The sequence below is a fragment of the Sminthopsis crassicaudata genome, chromosome 1, assembly GCF_048593235.1.
Source record: "Sminthopsis crassicaudata isolate SCR6 chromosome 1, ASM4859323v1, whole genome shotgun sequence".
NCBI lineage: Eukaryota > Metazoa > Chordata > Mammalia > Dasyuromorphia > Dasyuridae > Sminthopsis > Sminthopsis crassicaudata.
In genome coordinates this window covers 195782425-195802797 of record NC_133617.1, presented here as the reverse complement: position 1 = coordinate 195802797, position 20373 = coordinate 195782425, and the positions used below count along the sequence as shown (strand labels likewise).

Here is a 20373-nt window from a genome sequence, read left to right as displayed (position 1 = left end):
ATTATCATCAGTCACTCTAGTTAACAACAATCCTCCTGATCCTCAACTTTGAAAAATAGTCTGAACCTTAAGCATTTACTGCCTATCATGTTTGTTTTGTTAATGGGGGGAGAGACGGGAGGGACAGGGAGCTAGGTAATGCAGTGGATAGAGTGATGAACTCACAAAATTCAGACCTGGCTTCTTCTGTGTGACTGGGTGGTAAGTCACTTAACCCTGTTTGCCTGAGTTTCCTCATCTGCCAAAGGATGGCAAACCACACTTAATATCTTTATCAAGAAAACCCCAAATGGGTTCAGGAAGAGTCGGACACAACAGAAAAACTAACTGAACAATAGAAATGGTTCGTGTGTTATAACTCTGTGGAGCTAGAGTAGACAGAGCCTGTGCATTCCATAAACATTGTATCCATGTTAGCACTTTGAACTCTTTTATGGTGCTTAATACATACTTAATAAATGTCAAAAATTAAAGGCAGCTAGGTGGCACAGTAAATAGAGCACCAGCCCTGAGATCAGGAGGACCTGAGTTCAAATGTGGCCTCAGGCACTTAACGTTTTCTAGCTATGTGACCTTAGGCAAGTTACTTAATACCAACTGCCCCTAGCGCCCCCCCCCCAAAAAAAAAATTAAATAGTACCTCATAGTATTATTCAACTTCATGATATCATTCCATTGATTCATTTGGAATGAAATCCTGCATGGTGCCTTGCACATGATTTGAATGAAAGAATAGGAATATACATTTCAATTCCAGAAATCTAGAGGCTCCAAATATCTAATTCTACATTTGTTTCTTTTTGACAAGAGCATCTTTTAATCAGTTAAAAGAATGAAGTTATCTAAATATCTATCAGAAGATTTTGCACTGTAGCTCTACTATACAGAATTTCTCAAATGTATATTCATCCTCTTCTCTCTCCTTCCTAATCTAATAGATAATCAAACACCTAAAGATATATTTCCAGTTCTATTTGTTTCATTTGTAGCATAATCTTAATTTGAAACTTTTCACAGACTTTATCTCCCCAGATTTAAAGATATAAAAAGGGAACAGTTAAAGGAAATTAACTTAGAGTTATTAGACATGGTCTATATGACAAAAATCAAATTTTTTCATTAGATATATTTGTTATGTATTCATGCTATATAGAGTAAGAGAGAGGCAAACAGAGACACTTGTAATATTTAATGGAAAAGAGCTTAGTGAATTGTATTTGCTAGTGGTTAAGATCACAGTGTATTTATATAGATCACAAAGTAATAAAATTTAAGAATTCATCTGTATATTTAAATTTTCTTTTTTGCTGGTTGAAATTAGATCATTAAGTTTTATAATGATATTATTTTCCATAGTTTTTTTTTTAATTTTGAGGCATTTTTATTTTATTCTTTTTTCATTTTTATCCTCTTATAGGTACTTTGCAGGAATCATCTAGTCATCAAGAACAAGAAGGGGAAGATCTCCATCGTGTACTCCATTTAGAAGAAGTTGGTCAAGAAACATCAAGTGAATGGCAGAGCCTAACCAATGTTTTTCGATGATAATTTAAATAATGCTTTCAAGAACAAAATTTCTGAAGTTAAATTTTGAAAAGAGAAAAAGCATTTGGATTTTTTGTTTGGAGTTTCAAGTGTTGAAAATGTTAACAAAATATGTGGTTTTTAGTTATCAAACATAATTTAAAAGAATCATTGTCTTTCATAAGCTTATAGAAGAAAATAGAAAAAGGTAAACTGTTTTGTGCTCATTGATCAACAAATCAACGAACTCAGGTAATGCAACAGGCAGTTTCATCTTGTGATCCACAGCTAATATATCTTGTTTAAAAACAAACAAACAAACAAAAAAAAAACTTTCACTGGATCTTATCATTAGGTTGTAATTTCCATTGTATTAGCAGATTGCCATTAAGTGGAAAGTATGAAGAATTGGTACTTAACACTTTCTGTTATAAGAAACCTAGCTTAATAAAAATAAGATAAGAGCATAAAGTACAGGAAAAAAAAATGTGCAATGCACAGTGAAGTTTTTCCCCCCCCACTTAACTTACTTTCTGTATATTTTGGCTAGTGGTAATAAATGACTTTTCTGTTATGGTAAATTAATTAAACTGATATCTTGAGAGATGGCTGGACCAATTCTCTCTCAAATAAAAGTAACTAATCATTAGTTAGCATACAGTATCTGGGGCATGAAAATAAAAAGTAGAGTGCAAAGAGTAAATTTAATGTACAAGTCAAAACCAAATTGTCCAAACAAAATTATTAGTATTGGTACATATACTGCATAAATATATATTCAGCTCCTTGAGTTGGATTATTGCAGAAAGCACAAGCCATATTTTGAAGGCAGGAGATACCTACCCTATTTAACTAGACTCTTAGCACTGAAGTTCCTGTAGCTCAGGATACCCCCAAAAAATAATATGTTTCTGCTGTGAGCTATAAGAATCCAGAAATGCACCAGTATTTTTCTTTTGTGTGTAAACAAATGTATTTTTTTATTTCATTGAAACTGCCTAAGCGAACTGCTTAATTTTTTTCTGAAAGGTGCCACATAAGTATGTCCATAACCAAATTCAAACCTTATACTGGAGTCTAGTGCAAGTCATCCTTTCAACATTCCAAAGATGGAAAATTCTTTGCTTCATTTTAGTTTGTTCTTTTGAGATTATTTATATGTTCTATATATAAATATGTATGTATATATACAGATATATGGGCCTCTATGTGGCTGAACAGTATATTTTGTAAATATAGTACTAGTCCCAATTATAGAGAGTTCATAAAAGTTTTCAACTTTTCACATGAGCACTTCTAGATCAGTATTGTATTCATTTTATTAATAAATGAATATTCATTTTATTATAATGTAATATAAAGCTGGGTTTTATTTTATTTCCCCCAAAATAATTGCTTTTATGTGCCCACATTATTACTTTAGTTTCAGAGATACATTTGTTTGATTGTAAATATTATGTGGGCTGTGTGTATACTAAGAGACAAGATCATTTCAAGTCATTGAAGGAAGAGACATTTCACTGTTATTTTGATAGGGCATCTTTTGATTTTTTTGTTAACTTTTGACATATGTATATAAGTAATATAGTTGGTGATATGAAAATACCTTTTGTTATGTGGAAATATTTAAGTCAGAAAATGTTAAATAATATTACTTTTTTCCAAACTGCTTTGTGTATTGTATATTTTTTTGGGAAAAGTTTGGCTTTTTAAAAAACCTGAAATAATTTTGTGGTAGTGGATTTATATAAATCCAGAGGATTCCAATGAATGTCAATGCTAAACCTGACTCCAGTTTGTTTTGGATAATTGTAATTGCCTTTGAGTAGAACAGGTTCTATTTTTATGCACTTTCCTTTGAAACAATGTATGGCACTACTTAAGGAATATTGATGAACATTGATGGCTTTATGGGCATTTCCAACTTATTTTTACATTGAACTTATGAAAGATGAGTTTTTAACAGGATTTTGCTTGATTCCTTTCTATTTATTATGTCTATTTAAGTCATTTATATTGGTTAATTCTATCCTGGGCAAATACAGAAGGCCTTAATTGACAAACTTAAAACCTAATGATACTTTGAAAAGAGGATTTTGAAAGAGAAAAAATTCATCTACCATCTGTTCTGTGACTTTTTCCAGTTTAAATGAGCAAGAAAACTTAATTTATACATGTTCACATATGAATGTAGTTTTTCAGGGTTTTTTTTGGTCCTAATCTAAAGAGCTGCTCCTATACAATAAAACTCCCTGGAATATGAGGAATATAAAACAATTTAGATTTTAATCTAATCTTTAAAATTAAAAAAAAAATCTTCTTTAAAAGAACATTTCTCCCTTGGATGTAAGCAAGGTTTTCAGAGATTGAGTGTATTAAGAAACAACTTTTCTCATATCATTAATGTATAATGTGATTTAATTAGGTGTAGATCACAAATAAAGTTACTCAGAAATATGACCGTTTTCCTCTTTAAATATAAGTCAAGGTTAAAGATGGAGTCAGATCTTCAAATTTCTTAAGTGAGAAAAAATATCAAATTCATATTATCTTTAAATATGACAATTTTTCCTTGTTTATGTAAACTCATCATCTCTCTCTCTCTCTCTGGAAGATGAGCTGCAAATAGAGAAGAGCTTGGACAATATATATCTGCCCAAATACTTTGATTTTTCTTTTTACTCATTCAGTGACCATACTAAGTAAGCAATGCACTCATTAGTAAATTGAGCACATTGGAAAATTGAATTAACACTTTCAGCCTATTAACAATACTCTGCTTATGGTGCTTCTGCAGTAAAATAATTACATAGCACACAGTTAACATGAAATAATTCCACTTCAAAGGTACTGAACTTAAAGTTGGGTTGTGGCTTCTTTGGAAAAGTATTTCATTTAGTACTCAAACCTGATTAGTAATATATTGAAAGAATAATAACATTCATCATTTATTAGTGGTTAGAGGCAAGAAATTAAGAAAAGCTTTTTAAAATGAAAAGTTAAGCTCTCCCTCATAAATAATCCTTTTTAAATTCAGTTAAATTTCAGTTACCCCCAAGTCTACAATTTGATCTTAATCCAAACTACATTCATTTAAATATAAATAATCTTTTAGAAAAATTATTTTTTGTAGTTAATGAAATTTTCCTTGGAATAATTTATGTTATAGATACATATCTTTACAGGTTAGAAAGGTAAAAATTGGGCTTTTGTTTTTCACATGGATTATCCTTTTTCATAGCAACATTTGTGATTTTGAAATACACACTTTTTATGCCAGATGATTTTTCTACAGATTTATGTCAGTAATATCTTTTTACAAACAAGATTGCATAATTGTACATAGAACTGCCCTTGTGAAAATTCATTTGAAGAACATGTTGCTTTTGCTTAAGGATGTTCCCAGAAGCTTAGCTCAAGAATAGATATGAACCAAAATGGTCAAAGATGTAATTGTTACTAATAGTTTCTTAGAAACGGTAATGTAGGAATTGAAAATGTCAAGGTAAAATCCTCTTAAGTGGTAATTCAATCCAAGTTCTTTTTCTTTTTCCCACTTAATTTATATTTATATCATTTCGATTTCATGAATATTGTAATAGCCAAACTTTACAAAAATCGGGTTTTTGGTTTATTTTTCCCTAATATGATATCCCTGCTAAGGTTCCTGTGGAACCTTTTTGTTTACCTTTCAATAATTTTAGTAGCACAATAAGAATATTGCACTTTTGAAGCTCATCTATATCTGCTATTTTCTTGAAAAGGTGGGGACAGCAGAATTTTTGTGACAGATTGCTGACCTTACACATCCATGACATAGATCCTTCCATTTATCTTGGCAGAATTGATAAATCATGTAAAAAATTCAATTCATTCCCTTCCTCAAAGAAAGTACACAGAAATACTATTATAGCTTGTTATGGTTGGCTAATTAAATGTTTAAAGCAATTAAAATTCAAGTTAATGTAAATTATGGGAGAAACAGTTTTAACAAACATTGCTACTTTTGTGTGTATTGATGTTTTTATATTTATATATATATATGTATATATATATGAGTGTGTGTGCGTGTGCTTGCACACATATGCATGTGTGTGTGTGTGTGTGTGTGTGTGTGTGTGTGTGTGTGTGTGTGTGTGTAGTTTGATGACTTTTGTATTGATGAAATCTGGATTTGTGTTTTATTCTTTTACAAATTCTACCATGGCAGAGTGATCTGTTCTTGGTGGTTAACAACTGTAGAAATTTTAGAAAGTTAATTTTTTAAAGTATGGAAAAGTTACTTTTTTTACCTTCAAATTGGTTTCATGGTTTATTTATGCATCAGATGATATTTATTTAATCCAATTTTGTATTAGAAACGCATAAGCAGTCTGCCCAAAGCCAAATGTACTGGCTTTGAAAAATAAAAATAGTATTTTATATTATTAAAAAGCTCCTGCATATTTAATTATTTTGTGCTTAAGGGAAAATCACTTTGTTGTTTTCCATCAGTTGCTTTTTTATGCATTTTTAAAGAATATATTTAATCTAAACATATTGACTGCCTCTCTCTAATCATATTTTATAGACTTAAAAAACTGCGAAACCTTGTCTACACATAGACAACAGATGCTGCTCTGGATAAAATCCCCTAATACTTGAAGCTTATGGACATTCTCATTTTGTTGTATCCTATATATTACTGAAATAATGTATGTTTCACATACACAAAATATTTGCTTCTAAAATTATTTTTGTAGTTAGGTATATCTTTATTACTAAGAAATGGAATTACGAGGGGCAACTAGGTGGCACAGTAGTTAGAGCAGCAGCCCTGAAGTCAGGAGGACCTGAGTTCAAATCTGGTCTCGGCAATTTAATACTTCCTAGCTGTGTGACTCTGGGCAAGTCATTTAACCCCAATTGCCTCAGCAAAAAAAAAAAAAGAAATCAATTAATGAGAAACAGAAGAAAAACTGCTTCAGACAGCCTAATGCACATTTTTACAGATGGGGAAGGCATGAGAAATATATTGTTCCATTCAGCAGAATGTCACTTTTCTGTCCACAAACATCCATACTGTTAACAGGCATTTCTAAGCTAAACACACACACGCACACACACACACATACACACACACACACCACAAGCTGCCCTCCCCCATCTATGTTTTTGTCTGAAGATTGTCTAGATTACAGAGCAGCTCAGTGGGTTCAGCCACAATAGAACAAATCGAGATTCTACTAAAAACATAAGTACAGTTAAGCATCTATATGCAATCAATTCCAACATTCCTAGTAGTAAAGAAGTTGCTTGAAACAGAGTTCTGGTAAGATACTTCTCTTAAGCCTTTGGAAACAACCCAGCTGCATTCTATGAATGTTTGCTAAAATGAAGGATCAGTGTATAATTGATTATATCCCCAATTGCTATTATACAATGAATCTAATTTTGTCAGCAATGTTTTTTGAACTTTTTAAGTTTTAGTGCCTGTATATCATATTATGGGGTTTGGAGTGGCACAAAAAAGACAGTCTCTTGATAGTGATTTTTATTTTTATATTCATATGTTCAAGTTAATGAAGAAAATTTTAAATGCTTTCAAACCTTGAAAATGGAAATAAAAATATTTAGCACCAGTACCCCAGCATAAAGACTGTTGGGATTTCTTTGGAATACTGATCTAGTTGTCATATGCTTTTTAAAGGTCTTTTTAAAAAAATGAATGAGAAAGGAATAATAGATTTGAAGTCAGAGGACCTGAGTTCAAATTCTCATCACTTTTGATTATTTGTGTGACCTTAGACTAGCTCTTTTGGGCTTCTGTTCCCTCATCGTAAAATTCCTTTATCTAAATGAATAAGATTCTTTCATGTCTTTAATATATAATCCTAAATGCTATAAAGCATTTATTGTATGTTCATTGTCCAGTTGAAATGTCAAAATAAGAATTTATCTTTCCTCAATTACATGTTCTGGCAAAGTGGAAGGAATCGGTGTAATTTAGTTTCTAAATCCATTTCTTTATCTGTGGTGGGAGTGGATTGGTTTAAATGGCTTCTCAAAGCTCTCCCAATGATGTAACCTATGATCTCCATTTCTTCTTGACCGAATGCTTGGTTGTCTTTCAATCTTTTGTCTTTATTTTTACTTTGTGTCCTTAAAACTATGATTTGTTAATTGGAAAAAAAAATAAAGTTTCATCTCTTTAGGTGGGTAGATGCTAGACAGGAAGACTTGAATTTAAATCGATCATCAAACACCTGTTTGCCTCTGGAAAGTAATGTTAGCCTTTATTTTTCTCAGTTCCTTCAAAACAAGGATAGCGATAATAACACCTATTTCCCAGGTGGTTGTGAGGATCAAATGAAATGATATTTGTAAAGGGCTTAGCATAAGGATTGCTATATAATAGGTACTTAATATTTGTTTCTTCCTACCAACAAGACTGAATTACTAAGAAAAACATTAGGTTTATCCATCATATTATTGTAATCTGACCTTGAAAAAGTTATCTTTGGAATCAAGTTTCTTCATTTTCATCAGTTGAGATGTATTGAACTAGAGTGCTAAAAACCATTCTAGTTCTGGAATCCATGATTCTCTCTTTTTTTTTCTTTCCCTAATGTCAGTATTTAGTTAATAATATATGTAAGAGTCTATAAGTGATCAAACATCTATTAAGTGTTTAGTATGGGCCAAACAGCCCTTTCCCTTAAGGAGCTCAAATTTTAATAGGAAGTATTTTATTTACTATTCAAATTTTGTCCTTGATATTTTTGGGAAAATCATATCATGAAATACAAAATTTCTGAAATAGATTTTCTTTCAAATATAATTTGTTTAGAATTTTTCGGTAAGCAACATCAATATCTTTCGGTTCCTAGTCACTCAAGCTTGTGACCTACATATCATCCTTGACACTTCACTATCTCAGTCGCCATATTAGTATATTGGTAAGTTTCATTGATTCCATTTCTCATGCTTCCTCCCCACTTCTCTCCTGACATTGCCGGAATCCTGGTTTGAGTCCTTAACACCTCATTCTGTGACTATTACAACTTTATTTTGGGCCTCGCTGCCTCAAGTTTTTCCCCTCTAATCTGTCCTGCATTCAGCTACCAAATCTTCCTGAAACATAGATCTAATCCATACCATTTCTCTATTTAATAAACCCCAGTGGCTCACTATTCCAGTCTCCACAGTCAAATACAAAATCCCCCTATGTCTTTTGGAGAGTGGCAGATAAAGTGTCAGGCTTGGAGTCAGGAATACCCAAATCCAAATCCTGCCTCACGTTAACTGTGTGATCCTGGGTAAGTCACTTCGTCTCCTTGCCTGGATTTCATTTATAAAATGAGCTAGAGAAGGAAATGCAAACCATTCTAGTGTGATGAGAAAATTCTAAGTGAAGTCTCAGAAACAACAAATGGCTTTTAAACTCCTTTTGAATTTGGCCCCCTCCTACCTTTCCAGTCTTATTTCTTACTCCCCTCCATGTATTTACATCCAGTTACTGTTGCTGTTCCTCACACACAAGCCATCTCCCTACTCTGGGTCATTTTACTGACTGATCCCGCTATGTCTACATTTTTTTCTTTCCTCACCTCTTATTATCTAGCTTCATTCCTTTAAGTCTAAACTAAAATCTCACCACCTATAAGAAGCCTTTCCCAATACTAATTAATGTTAGTGCCTTCCCTCTAATATTATCTCTTTGTGTGAGATATCTGTTGTTTGTACATGTTTGTATGTTGTTGTGTCCCCCATTACCACACACAATAGACTGTGAGCTCCTAGAGGGAAGGGGCAATATTTGCTTTTCTTTGTATTCCTAGCACTTGGCATAGTGCTTAAAGAATAGTAATTTGCTTAATAAAATATTTGTTGATCTGATTAAAAATAATAAATACCTAACATATAGTATTTGATCTTCATAGGCAATAAATCATTTCTAATATATGACCACATAATAACAAAATTGAATAGTATAAGCTTAATTCCAGTTATATTTTTGTCCCACATCAGCTTCTTTATTTACCTCAATGTACATTTAGAGTTCTAAATCTTGAAGATGGAGCCCCCAGTATCAAATGGTTGATAATTATTATTCTTAGCACATACACACTCAACCGACACTGATGCCATTATTTCCCAGGCCAGTGTTTGTAGTCATTTTCAACTCATTACTTTGCCATTTACTTCCAGTTAGGAACTAAATCCTACTAATTCTGCCTTTTTTTTTTTTTTTTTTCTCATTGTAATGCTAGTTTTCCCATCTCCTGCTTAGCTTCCACAATTAATCCTATACAGCATTGCCAGGTCATCTTCCTAATAAACAATTCTTATAAACAATTCTTACCATTTTTCTGCCTTGCTCAGATACAGTGAACAATTTCCCATCTCCCACAAAATAAAATCTCTTCCTTTGAAGTTCGTAGTATTTTGTTACTTCTATGGAAATATCCCATCTCATTCTACAGTTTAGTTATGTACTTATCCTTCCTATTACATTTTTAAGCTCCCGGAGATACAGGAATAAGTTTTAACTCATCTTTATAAACCCTGCAATATTTAGCACAGTACCTTGTATATTATAGGCACTCAGTGATAGAATTGAATTTAGTATTTAAATGTATATGCAATGGAGAAATAAAAATTAACAGACATCTTTATAGGCATTTGTTAGGAAATAGGGAGAAGGTGTTAAGAAGAGGAACCAGTTCAAAGCTTTGGAAATTAATCTGTATTGAAGAGAGAGGTTTAAGTCAAAAATTGTAATATGGTTACTTTGTATTAAAGCTTTTTATTTTCAAAACATGCATGGATAATTTTTCAACATTGACCCTTGCAAAACCTCTTGTTCCAAATTTTCCCCTCCTCCTCACCCCCTTCCCTAGATGGCAAGTAATCCAATATATGTTAAACATATTAAAATGTAATATGGTTATTTTTCATAAAATTAATCCTCAAAATGTTTATCTAATATCTCTTCTTTCCTAGTTTGTTGCCATTCTTTCATCAGTGTGTTCCCTTTTCCATCTCATCCTTTCATACTTTTTACCTTGTTTCCCTAAAACTGTCTGTTACAATCCTTTCTCTGGATCTGATGTGCACCATTAACAATCACCTTGTGATTCTTTCTGTCCTTTCATTGTTGTGAATGGATTGATCTACTTTGTACTATGGGAATGCAAAGGTTGAGCCTTAAATTCTGAATTGAAGAGGGAACAAGTATTGTCTGTGTGGTAAGTTGTTAAATAGAAATTTTTTTTCAGTGAATCTGATTGTAAAAACTTAGTTTTTCTGGTTAATGCAATGTCTTGGTATCTGAATCTGTTAATAGCACATATTTCAACAGTGACGGGAAGAGTGTTCATTCATGGGACTTTAATATATTGATCTTCTTAACCATGTAACTTCAGCTTATTTTAGCAAATAACATGTAACAACCAATGTAGAAAAATTTTACATTTTTTATTAGGCATAGATTCAAAGAAGGCTAAAATCAGATGTTTTACTTTTGTTTTTCTAGTGAAAGCTAGTCTAAGTCAAACAACAGGGAATCTTGAGGGAAAGATAGGGAGTGGCATTTGCCAACTAGATCAAACCACTACCACAATCCCAGTCATTGCATTTCCTCAGACCCAATGAAGATGGCACAGAATCCAGAATACAAGAGAACCTGAGGAACAATGGTATGCCACAGACCACTTCCAACTTTGGCTAGATAACAGTCACTGAGGGGAGCAACTACTGAGGAGAAAAGGTCCACTTTCCTTGCTATTACCAATACAACTGCAATGAAGCCCAAGAGCTTTGCAAATGGCAATACTCCCCAGACCAATGATCCTGCTTGCAGCCCTGCCCCAAAGCCGCCATCCTAGGAAGCAATCTCCCAAAAAGGTTCTGTTGGTACTGGACTATACAGATGCCGAAGGCACAGAAGAAAAGGGTCTGAATATTAAAGTCCTTATCACTGTTGAATGGTTCAGTATCAGAAACTAGTGATTTAAAAGAAAATGTCATTAAATGGATTACACTCACTGTACCTAATAGCCATCGGCTTCTGTCCATCAGATAGCTGAAAATTTCTATATGTGTTGTCAGACACTCCCCTTAAGAAGTGAACTCCTTGAGAATATGCATCCTTCTGTTTGTATATCTAGTGTTTTGTTCATTGTAAAAACTTAATAAATGCTTTTTTACTCATTTTCATATTAAGCCATCTACCAGAGAATCTTCGCATAATTGTGGACTCAGAATTGGATTTTATCTCTTAATTAGATTTATTTTAAGTATATTGAATAAATCTTAATTATATTTATAGAAACTTTAAAAAGTACTTTATTGAGCTCTAAATTATTTCTTACCCTGCCAAAAAAAAAAAAAAAAAAAAGTAGAATTGGGGGCCGAAATGGAGGGCTTAATATTAATTGGAATCATCCTTTGCCCTCATCTATCCTCATAATTCAGTCATGGTATCCTATTAATTCTGCTTTCTAAATCAGTTAATAAGCATTTGAAAGCATCAACTGTGACTTATTCATGTGGATACAAAGACTAAAACTATAAAAAAATTTGGTCTTGTCTATCTTAAAGACTCTACCATCTGTCTTCTAAGTTCAATGTCATTACTCTAGTTCAAGCCTTTATTACCCATGACCCTGATGACTGCAATAGTCTTCCATATCTTAGATTGTCCTCTCTATAAGTGATCTTGCCCACCAGTGTCAAATCAATCTCCCTAGAACTCTGAACTTGACATTCCCCCTTCTCAGAAATTTTTATTAATCTCCATTATTTCCAGAATTAAGTCCAGACTCCTTTGATTTGCCTGTCCAGGATATCTCATCCCCTTAGATCCAATCTTTTTCTACCCATATCTGTTACTACACTCCTGCTTTGTTTTAGCACACAGAGAGTCAAAAGTCCACTGAACTCAATCCCTTTTGCTCCCCATCTTTGCTCATTGTGTTTCTTCTGCCTTGAAAACTGTCTCCCTGAATCTTTATTTCTCTTTCATGCTGTGATATATGTGACTATCCTTTTAAGACCCAATTCAAAATGCTACTTCCCTCATGAAGTCTTTACTCATTTTCCCTAAACTCCCAAAGCAGTTACAAACCTTCCCTGTTTCAATTCCCCATCACAATTTTGTACTTTTGTTAAGAAAGTTGTATTCTACCAGCCCTGAATTCAGGAAGACCCCAGTTCAAATCTGGTCTCAGACACTTAACACTTCCTAGCTGTGTGATCCTGGGCAAGTCACTTAACCCCAGCTTCAGGGGAAAAAAAAAAAAAAAAGTTGTATTCTGGTTTATATTTACTACTCATACCTCTTCCCCAAGTAATAATTTCTCTGAAAACCAGCATAATCTTATTCATTTGTAAAGCCTTTGCCTTTCTTACTTACTCTTGCATAATAGGATCTCAGGAAAAATTCCTTGAAAGGAACTAGGTCCTCAAGTTAGCAGACCTTCGTATGAAGGCAAAGTTTTGTGATTGCCTATAGATTTAGAAATCAATTCTTTACATTTTCCTCTATAAGAAGTGGCCAGATATAAAAAAAGGAACCAATAGTTCCCATTCCTCACCTCCAATGAAGTAGGGTGATGAAAGGTGAATAAAAAAATAAATTTCAAAATAAGTTTGGAAACACATGTACATAACTAATGACAGCACTCCATCCCAAAAGCATTTCAAAATAATGTCCATGGGGTGTTTGGATGCTAATAATTTATAAATACTTGTTATATTTATATTGAAAAATATGCCTGTGAATCCCCTTTGCTTGTAATGGTGTCTTTATTTCATTGTTTTCTAAAACACTCTAATAATATTATCCAAGAAGAATCCCTGAAGTTGTGCAGATGTTTGTTACTATAGCAGGTGCTGCAAAAATCAGTTCTTGAGACCCATAGTCCCTGTCCTACAAGCACCCATACTTTGAGAATGGCATAGTGAAATAAGACATCTCAACCAAATAACATTAAATGTTTATTATTTTTATTTCAATCATTTTTATAAGCTTAAGATTTTTTCACTTTTGAGCACATTGTAGACTTTTGCAGAGTTTATTTTTGGGGGAAGCTACAGAGAGAAAACACTTCTACAGAGAGATAAGACATTCAGCAATCTAACTCAAAGATGTAATTTTTTTCCTTTGCTGAACAATTTGGAGGGTTTTTTTCTCCTTAACTTTGTTCCTGTTTTCCCTTACCCTCTCTTCGTGCATTGCTACATGTTAACAGACATTGCATTATATGTAAACATATAAAGGTGAACTGGAATTTAAAACAATGCATTGGGGCATTAACTATTCTTGGTACCCATTACCATTAAAGAAAGCTGGATGCCATCAATGGATGCTCTATTGTTGGCTATAAAGAATATGCTAGAACCAAAATATTTGGATCAATCAATACATTAGAATTAGTGTTTAGAAAGATTTGGCTTATATAAGTTAGAAAACAGTGCAATTCAGAAGAGCTTTTTTTTTCTTTTTTCTTTTTTTTTTTTAATTCACATATGGTTGGTGCATTCCAGACCACATGTAGATAAGTCAGTATATTCTTGAATGGTTACACATCTATGTCTAATTCATTATTTCTAGCTATCTCTAGGAGGCAACTATAGTAGTCAAGTTTTCACAGTAGCTGGGGACTGGCTTAGGCACTGCCATTAAAAACTTAGGACTAGTTTTACGGTTTCAGAGCAGCTTACCAGTTTGACACTGCCAGGCCAACAAGAAAACTATCAATGCTACTGTGAGATGTGCAGAACTATCTGAAAATCTCCTAGCTAGCGAGCGGGCTTCCTTTAGGAAACTAGACTTCTTGGTTTTATTGCAGGAAACTAGATTTCTTGGTTTTATTACAGGAAACTAGCCTTTGGTTTTTATTACTGCTTAAAGAAATACTATATCTTTGTCTGTGTGGAGCAGCAGTGACATCCAGTGGCCACATGTACACTCAGAATTGTCCATTTTGCTGGGAAATTCTGTTTCCTGTTTTGAGGCAAGAGCCCAGCCCTAGTTTGACGTCCTTTTCCTTTCTCTGCCACACGCTCGAATTTAAATTTTTTGGGTGTGATGAACAAATGCAATTCTGGAAGGATTTCCTTCCCCCTCTTTTCTTCATCACATGAAATCTATTAACAGCTGCCCTGTCCCACATTTCACATACCTGGAACTCCCAACATTTGTAAACCCACTCTGTGACTGCCTAATCCTGTTACGAAAAATAAAGTGTTTTTGAAGTGAGAGAATGGGGCATTAAAAAAAAAAACAAAACAAAAAAAAAAACAAAGTAAGCTTGGATCAACAGTCCATACCAACTCTGCACATGTGTTTTCCACAGTGGCATGTCTTCAATGGCAGTGCTCAGGAACAAAAGCTTTGGTTCTATGGAGCCATTCTAAGGCACTGGGTCAGTGAGAAAGAAATCCAAAGATGGAGAGATTTGATGGAATGAGCTTTGATAAAATGAAGACCAATATATTTCTGGGTATGGAGGGGGGCATTCTAAAGTGGAATGGATATTCTGAGGACTCTGTTATTTTATTTTAAAACATAAAAAAGCACTTAAAACTGTTTCTTAATTTTCTTTTCCATTCAACTGTTGGCCAAAAATTGCCAGTAAGATGTTGTCTGACTCTACTTACTGCACGCACAACTCAATAGACACATTAGGTGAGAAATTGCTTGTCTATCTAGGCAATTTATGCAAATATTATTAAAAATTTAAAGCAGTTATATTAAGAAGCCAAGGACATAATACTGTAAAGAGAATGGAGAACTTCAGCGTCTAGCCATGGGCGATCCAGATCGACTATCTCTTCCTCCCTGTGGAAAAGAAAATGTCAAAAATTAGTCAAGAGCAGTTCAGGTCTGTACACATCTATCAACACAGCCACTTCATGAAGGCCTACAAATATAGGCCCTTCCTGTCGGCCAGCTGTGTGCTTACTTTGTGTTTTAGATTGAGGGCAACAACTTGGTCAATTATCTTTGTGTATCAACCCAGTGGCTAGGGCAATGCTTTGCGAATTGCTGTTGGATAATTGGATGGATAGATGGCATACTAACTACAGATCGGCCCCTAAAAATTTTGGCACCAATGTTTCAAGTTCAACAACCACCTGAGTGCCAAGGAGTGGAAGAGACAGGATCACTGCAAGGAGTTTACAATCTAACAAATAAAAGAAGCCACGTAATGCAAAACAGAACAGGAGTGCATAAATGAGCTACAAAGAAAGTGCAATTATTCTGAGCAATTAAGAATAATTTTTAACTTGGGGAATGAGGGAAAGCTTTATGGAGCAGGGTATGACTCGAAGAATGGGACAGGTTTTCAACAGGCAGAAAAGAGAGGGTTGGGGGAGGCTTGGTAATACAGACATAGGAAAGACAAAGAGCACAGGCTGTTTTGGTGAATTTTGACCCATTTGTTAGGCTGGAGCCTGAATGGAAGGTCTTAATTACCTTCCTGACTAAAGAAGTTGGTCTCTTCTTTGGTAGCAGGGAGCCATTAAAAAGTTTTAATTGAGGAGGGGAGTTAAGGGATCAAAACCATGCTTAAAGCTTAATCTGGAAACAGTGTGAAGGATGGAGCCAAGTAGGGAAACACTGTTTGAACCTTTAATTTCACTTTTCAGGCTAATTCTTTGACTTGTTAACTGAATTTTCTAGCCCTGAAGGGTGAGTTCTCCCTTGAAATTATATACTCTTGACACAAACTACTAGGACTTCTATTTTCTTCAATTGGTGATAGTCATAAATAAATGATTATTATTCTTTGAGTAATTGGATGAAATTATCTCTAAGGTCCCCAGTCCCCAAGCAAAATAAGAATTCAGTAGCCACAAGCATACAAATAACCATTCACAAAGTGAAAGATAGTCAAGAAAGTGAAACTAAAAAATCTTGTCTTTAGGAAATATTTCTTTGATTTTTTTCAACAGTTTGATGTTGTAGGACCTTATGTTTAAGTCATAGTGAGAAGCAAGTTTCTTTGAGTTAAGGCAGATTTAATCAATTCAGTTTCTTGGGTTCCATTGAAATGTGGTGTGAGAAGTGGATACAAAACCAGATTCTTGTCCAGTTCTAGCCTAATGCTATAGATACTATATATAATATATATATATATATATATATATATATATATATATATATATATATATATATATATATATATATATATATACTTATAGGATATCCTCTATAAGAAAAGGAAAGATGCTTCATCTGTTTTCCAGAATTGTGTGATATCTCCCTGAACAATGAATCATCCTTTACTAATTTAGTTTAACATAGAAAAAAGAGAGAACACTGACTTTGTCAAGTTTGGGATGAAATATTTAAATGAATCTGAAGAATTATGTTCATTCTTTTCTCCCATATGTTATTGTGGTCCAGATTTACAAGTCCCTCACCTATTAAAGTCCCTCTTTGGTTCTTTCAAAAAATTTTTAAACTATGGGCCACAGTAAAACAAGATGTCACTTAGTTATGAAAAAAACAGCTTTTAACAATTATCAACTTGTTTTATATTTATATATATATATATATGTATATATATATATATATATAAATGAGGAAAGTAATTTTTAGATCATCAAAAGGATTAACTAAAAATACACTAGGAAAGAAATTAACAATCACAAAGCATTTTTGTTTCTACATAACTTAATATGGGATAGTCTTGTCAGGACAGTAGGGAATGAGAAGGGCATATGAAGGTGCTTTTTTCTTGTCCCTGAAAAACTCTATATAATATGCCTTGCTTTAAATAACTTGTTAAAAAGTCTTCTGGGGCAAGGAGTGTGGAAAAGACCTTCCAAGGATATGGAAGACATTAATGCAGTAATTTTGTGTGTGTCATAGACCTTTTTTGCAGTCTCATGAAACTTATGGAGCCTTTCTCAAAATAATATTTTTAAATTCATAAAATAAAATGCATATGATTATAAGGAAAGCCAATTATGTTGACATGTAGTTATCTGAGTATTTAAAGAAACAAATTTATGGATCCTATATTAAGAACCCCTGCACTAGAGGAATTAACATTTTAAAAGAATTAAATAACTTCATAGTTTTGGGAAAGGTACTTTAGTTTTTTAATCCCATCTTTCTTGGAATCTCTTCTGGAGAAAAACCTGAAAAAAAATAAACTATTCAAAGACTTGAATACCTGCACTGACAGGGGAGCTTATTCTCTAACAAAGACTCCATTCCGTCATTGGACAGTCCAAGTTGTTAAGAGAATTCTTTCACATATTGAGCCAAAATGTGTTTCTCTCAAACTTCTGCGCTCTGGGGCAAACCAGAGCAGTGACATTTGCTTTAGAAAATGCCTTTAATGGTGAATTCTGGTGTTAAGAAAAAACAAAGTTCCATAATCATTTATTACAAAAAGTGAGCTTTAGCTATGCCAAAAGTATGTGCCTGACATTCTTTGAAGTACCGTGTTAGTCTCTTTAGTGTTTCTTCAGAAATCTAAAATTAGCTTATGTGGTCTTTACTTCCACATGTGTCATTGGACATCTTAGCTTAAAGAGTATGACTTTAAGGAAAAAATAAATATTTTTATACTAGAGTTATTTCACTTTGTTGATTTTAATTATGTACAGATTTTATTGTTCCATACTATACTAGACTGAATTCTAAAGATTAATTATTTTGCTTCTTTTTTTAGAATAGGGAAGCATTAAAATTGAACCAGACCATATTACTTCCCTAAAATATTCCTTTTCAGTTGCAATTCTTGGCCACCTAAATTGCTTCTGTTTAAAGCTCTGTCTAAAAATGCAACTAGCAAATTAATTTGAACCTTTCTTTGAGATGAGCCACATGCATAACCAGATTTCAGTGGTCCTTTGGTATGTGGAACCATTACTGTGCTATGAGAAATAATTCCTTTTCAGTTGCAATTCTTGGCCACCTAAATTGCTTCTGTTTAAAGCTCTGTCTAAAAATGTAACTAGCAAATTAATTTGAATCTTTCTTTGAGATGAGCCACATGCATAACCAGATTTCAGTGGTCCTTTGGTGTGTAGAGCCATTCTACTTCAATCTTATAGGAAGGAGAGAAGGATGATTAATTTAGAGAAAAAATGTGAGAGGAAATCTGGATTTGAAATCACTAAATGTGAAAGCCAGGAAGAGATCTCCTTAAAGAAAAGATACCATCCTTAGCACATGGTAAAATGCTATGAGCAACCAGCAAGAAATTAACATTTGAAATAAGCCTTTTCTATAAGTGCTTTATGGGCTTCTCTTCACCCAATAATGTCTCAGAAATGCCTCCCTGAAATAAATGATTGCTGTATATGAAATATGAAGAGTCATGGCTCAGCAAGCTGTATCTCTTAAAAACACTGGGCCTGCGTCTATGATAAAGTTGTCCTATTCTATATGCAAAAACTAGCCCTAATCTATTCAAAATAGAAATGAGAAACCTCCTTGCCAACTTTTGGAATGCAGTTGAAAAGTCTATAATAGTTTACTTCTACATCCATTTTTCCTCCTCTCTGAGCTGACAAAACACCAACTCTTTTCCCTCACACCACTTTCTCATTTTGGGGGGGAAAAAAAGAGAGAGAAATGTTATAAAAGGTAGAGATACATTAAATTGTATTAGATGCCATCTCAATCTAATCTCTGGCAGCATTGTGAATCTCAAGATAAATGCCTATTAAAAAGGAACAAACCTCTCAGCCATCAGAGAAGTGTTCCTGTAATAAAAACTTTTTTATTGTTTCCCTCCTATTAAAATCTGCTTTCTGTCTTAGATTGGCTTCTCTCTGTACCATCTATGGGAAAAAAAGGATTTGCTAAGCAAATAGTGTGAAAAAGTTTTCAGAGAAAATGCTCCTTGCCCTTCCTTTTTTATTATTTGCATATAATTTCAGTTGCAAATGATTCATTTGGACTTTTCAAAGTAGGCCTACCTAGGCCTCTGCTTAGATTTCTTTGTAGTGACTGGTTCCAACCAATTGTAATTATTTTCAAAGCCCTGAAACTAGAGTTCTTTTAAAATATTCTCCATTTCAGATTTAGTCCTAATTTGATCCCACACACACCTTTTTTTTTTTTTTTTTTTTTTTTTGGCTGATGTAATTGGGACTTGCCCAGGATCACGCAGCTAGGAATATCTTATATCTATCTACCTTATATCTAAGGTAGGATCTGAACTCAGGACTTTGTGACTACAAATCAGTGCTATATATATTTACTATCTGGAAGCATGCATCCAAGAATATGCACACATTATATATATATTTATTTATGTTTGTGTGTATGAGAATACATATAGATTGTTGATTTATTCCTAGAAAGGATCTTAGAGATCACCACCAGTATAGCCCCCTCATTTCAGAGATAAGGAAACTGAGGCACAGAGGGAGTGTTTTGACTAAGATCACATAAGTAGTAAGTGGCCAGCACAGAATTTTATTCCAAAATCAAAACTATGTTGCCTCTCATCCTAGACACATTGTGCCCTGTTATTTGTTAGCATGAAGTTTAATCATGATATTCCATTGGTGGAAACCTGAAGTTCCTCACATACATAACTGTGTTCTATAAACAGATTGCAGCTTCTCTACATTTGCATTCTTGCTCCATTCCTGTTTCTCTTCTCCCATCCTGAGATACAAGACAGCTGAACTAAAGTGAGATGCTCATCTATCACATTTCGATAGTTTTCTGTCCTCTTCTCCATTAGGCAATGCCTTCTACACCTGAAGCACATTCCTCCTCATAACTTTATATTAAAGCACTTCTCTTCCTTTAAACCCACCTGAGATGCAACTTCCCTCATGCCTCATACCTTTTCCCACAGTTGAAGACCACAGAAATCTCTG

The 20373-nt window shown here is 33.6% G+C and overlaps 2 protein-coding genes across 9 annotated transcripts in view; one reads left to right on the top strand and one right to left on the bottom strand.

Moving 5' to 3' along the window:
* Window positions 1-5966, top strand: part of ZNF236 (zinc finger protein 236) — a 223298-nt gene extending 217332 nt beyond the window's left edge. Inside the window, exon 33 of the mRNA XM_074273648.1 lies at window positions 1418-5966. Within this exon, the coding sequence (XP_074129749.1) occupies window positions 1418-1545 (128 nt within the window). The 3' untranslated portion in view covers window positions 1546-5966. The remainder of the gene's footprint in view (window positions 1-1417) is intronic.
* Window positions 5967-13493: 7527 nt separating this feature from the next.
* Window positions 13494-20373, bottom strand: part of MBP (myelin basic protein) — a 198505-nt gene continuing 191625 nt past the window's right edge. For all 8 annotated transcript variants that reach the window (XR_012483228.1, XM_074273625.1, XM_074273572.1 and 5 more), the window contains one exon: window positions 13494-15352. Coding sequence is in view for 7 of the 8 variants with exons in the window: in XM_074273572.1 (XP_074129673.1) it covers window positions 15308-15352 (45 nt within the window). In the remaining variant the exon portion in view is untranslated. The remainder of the gene's footprint in view (window positions 15353-20373) is intronic.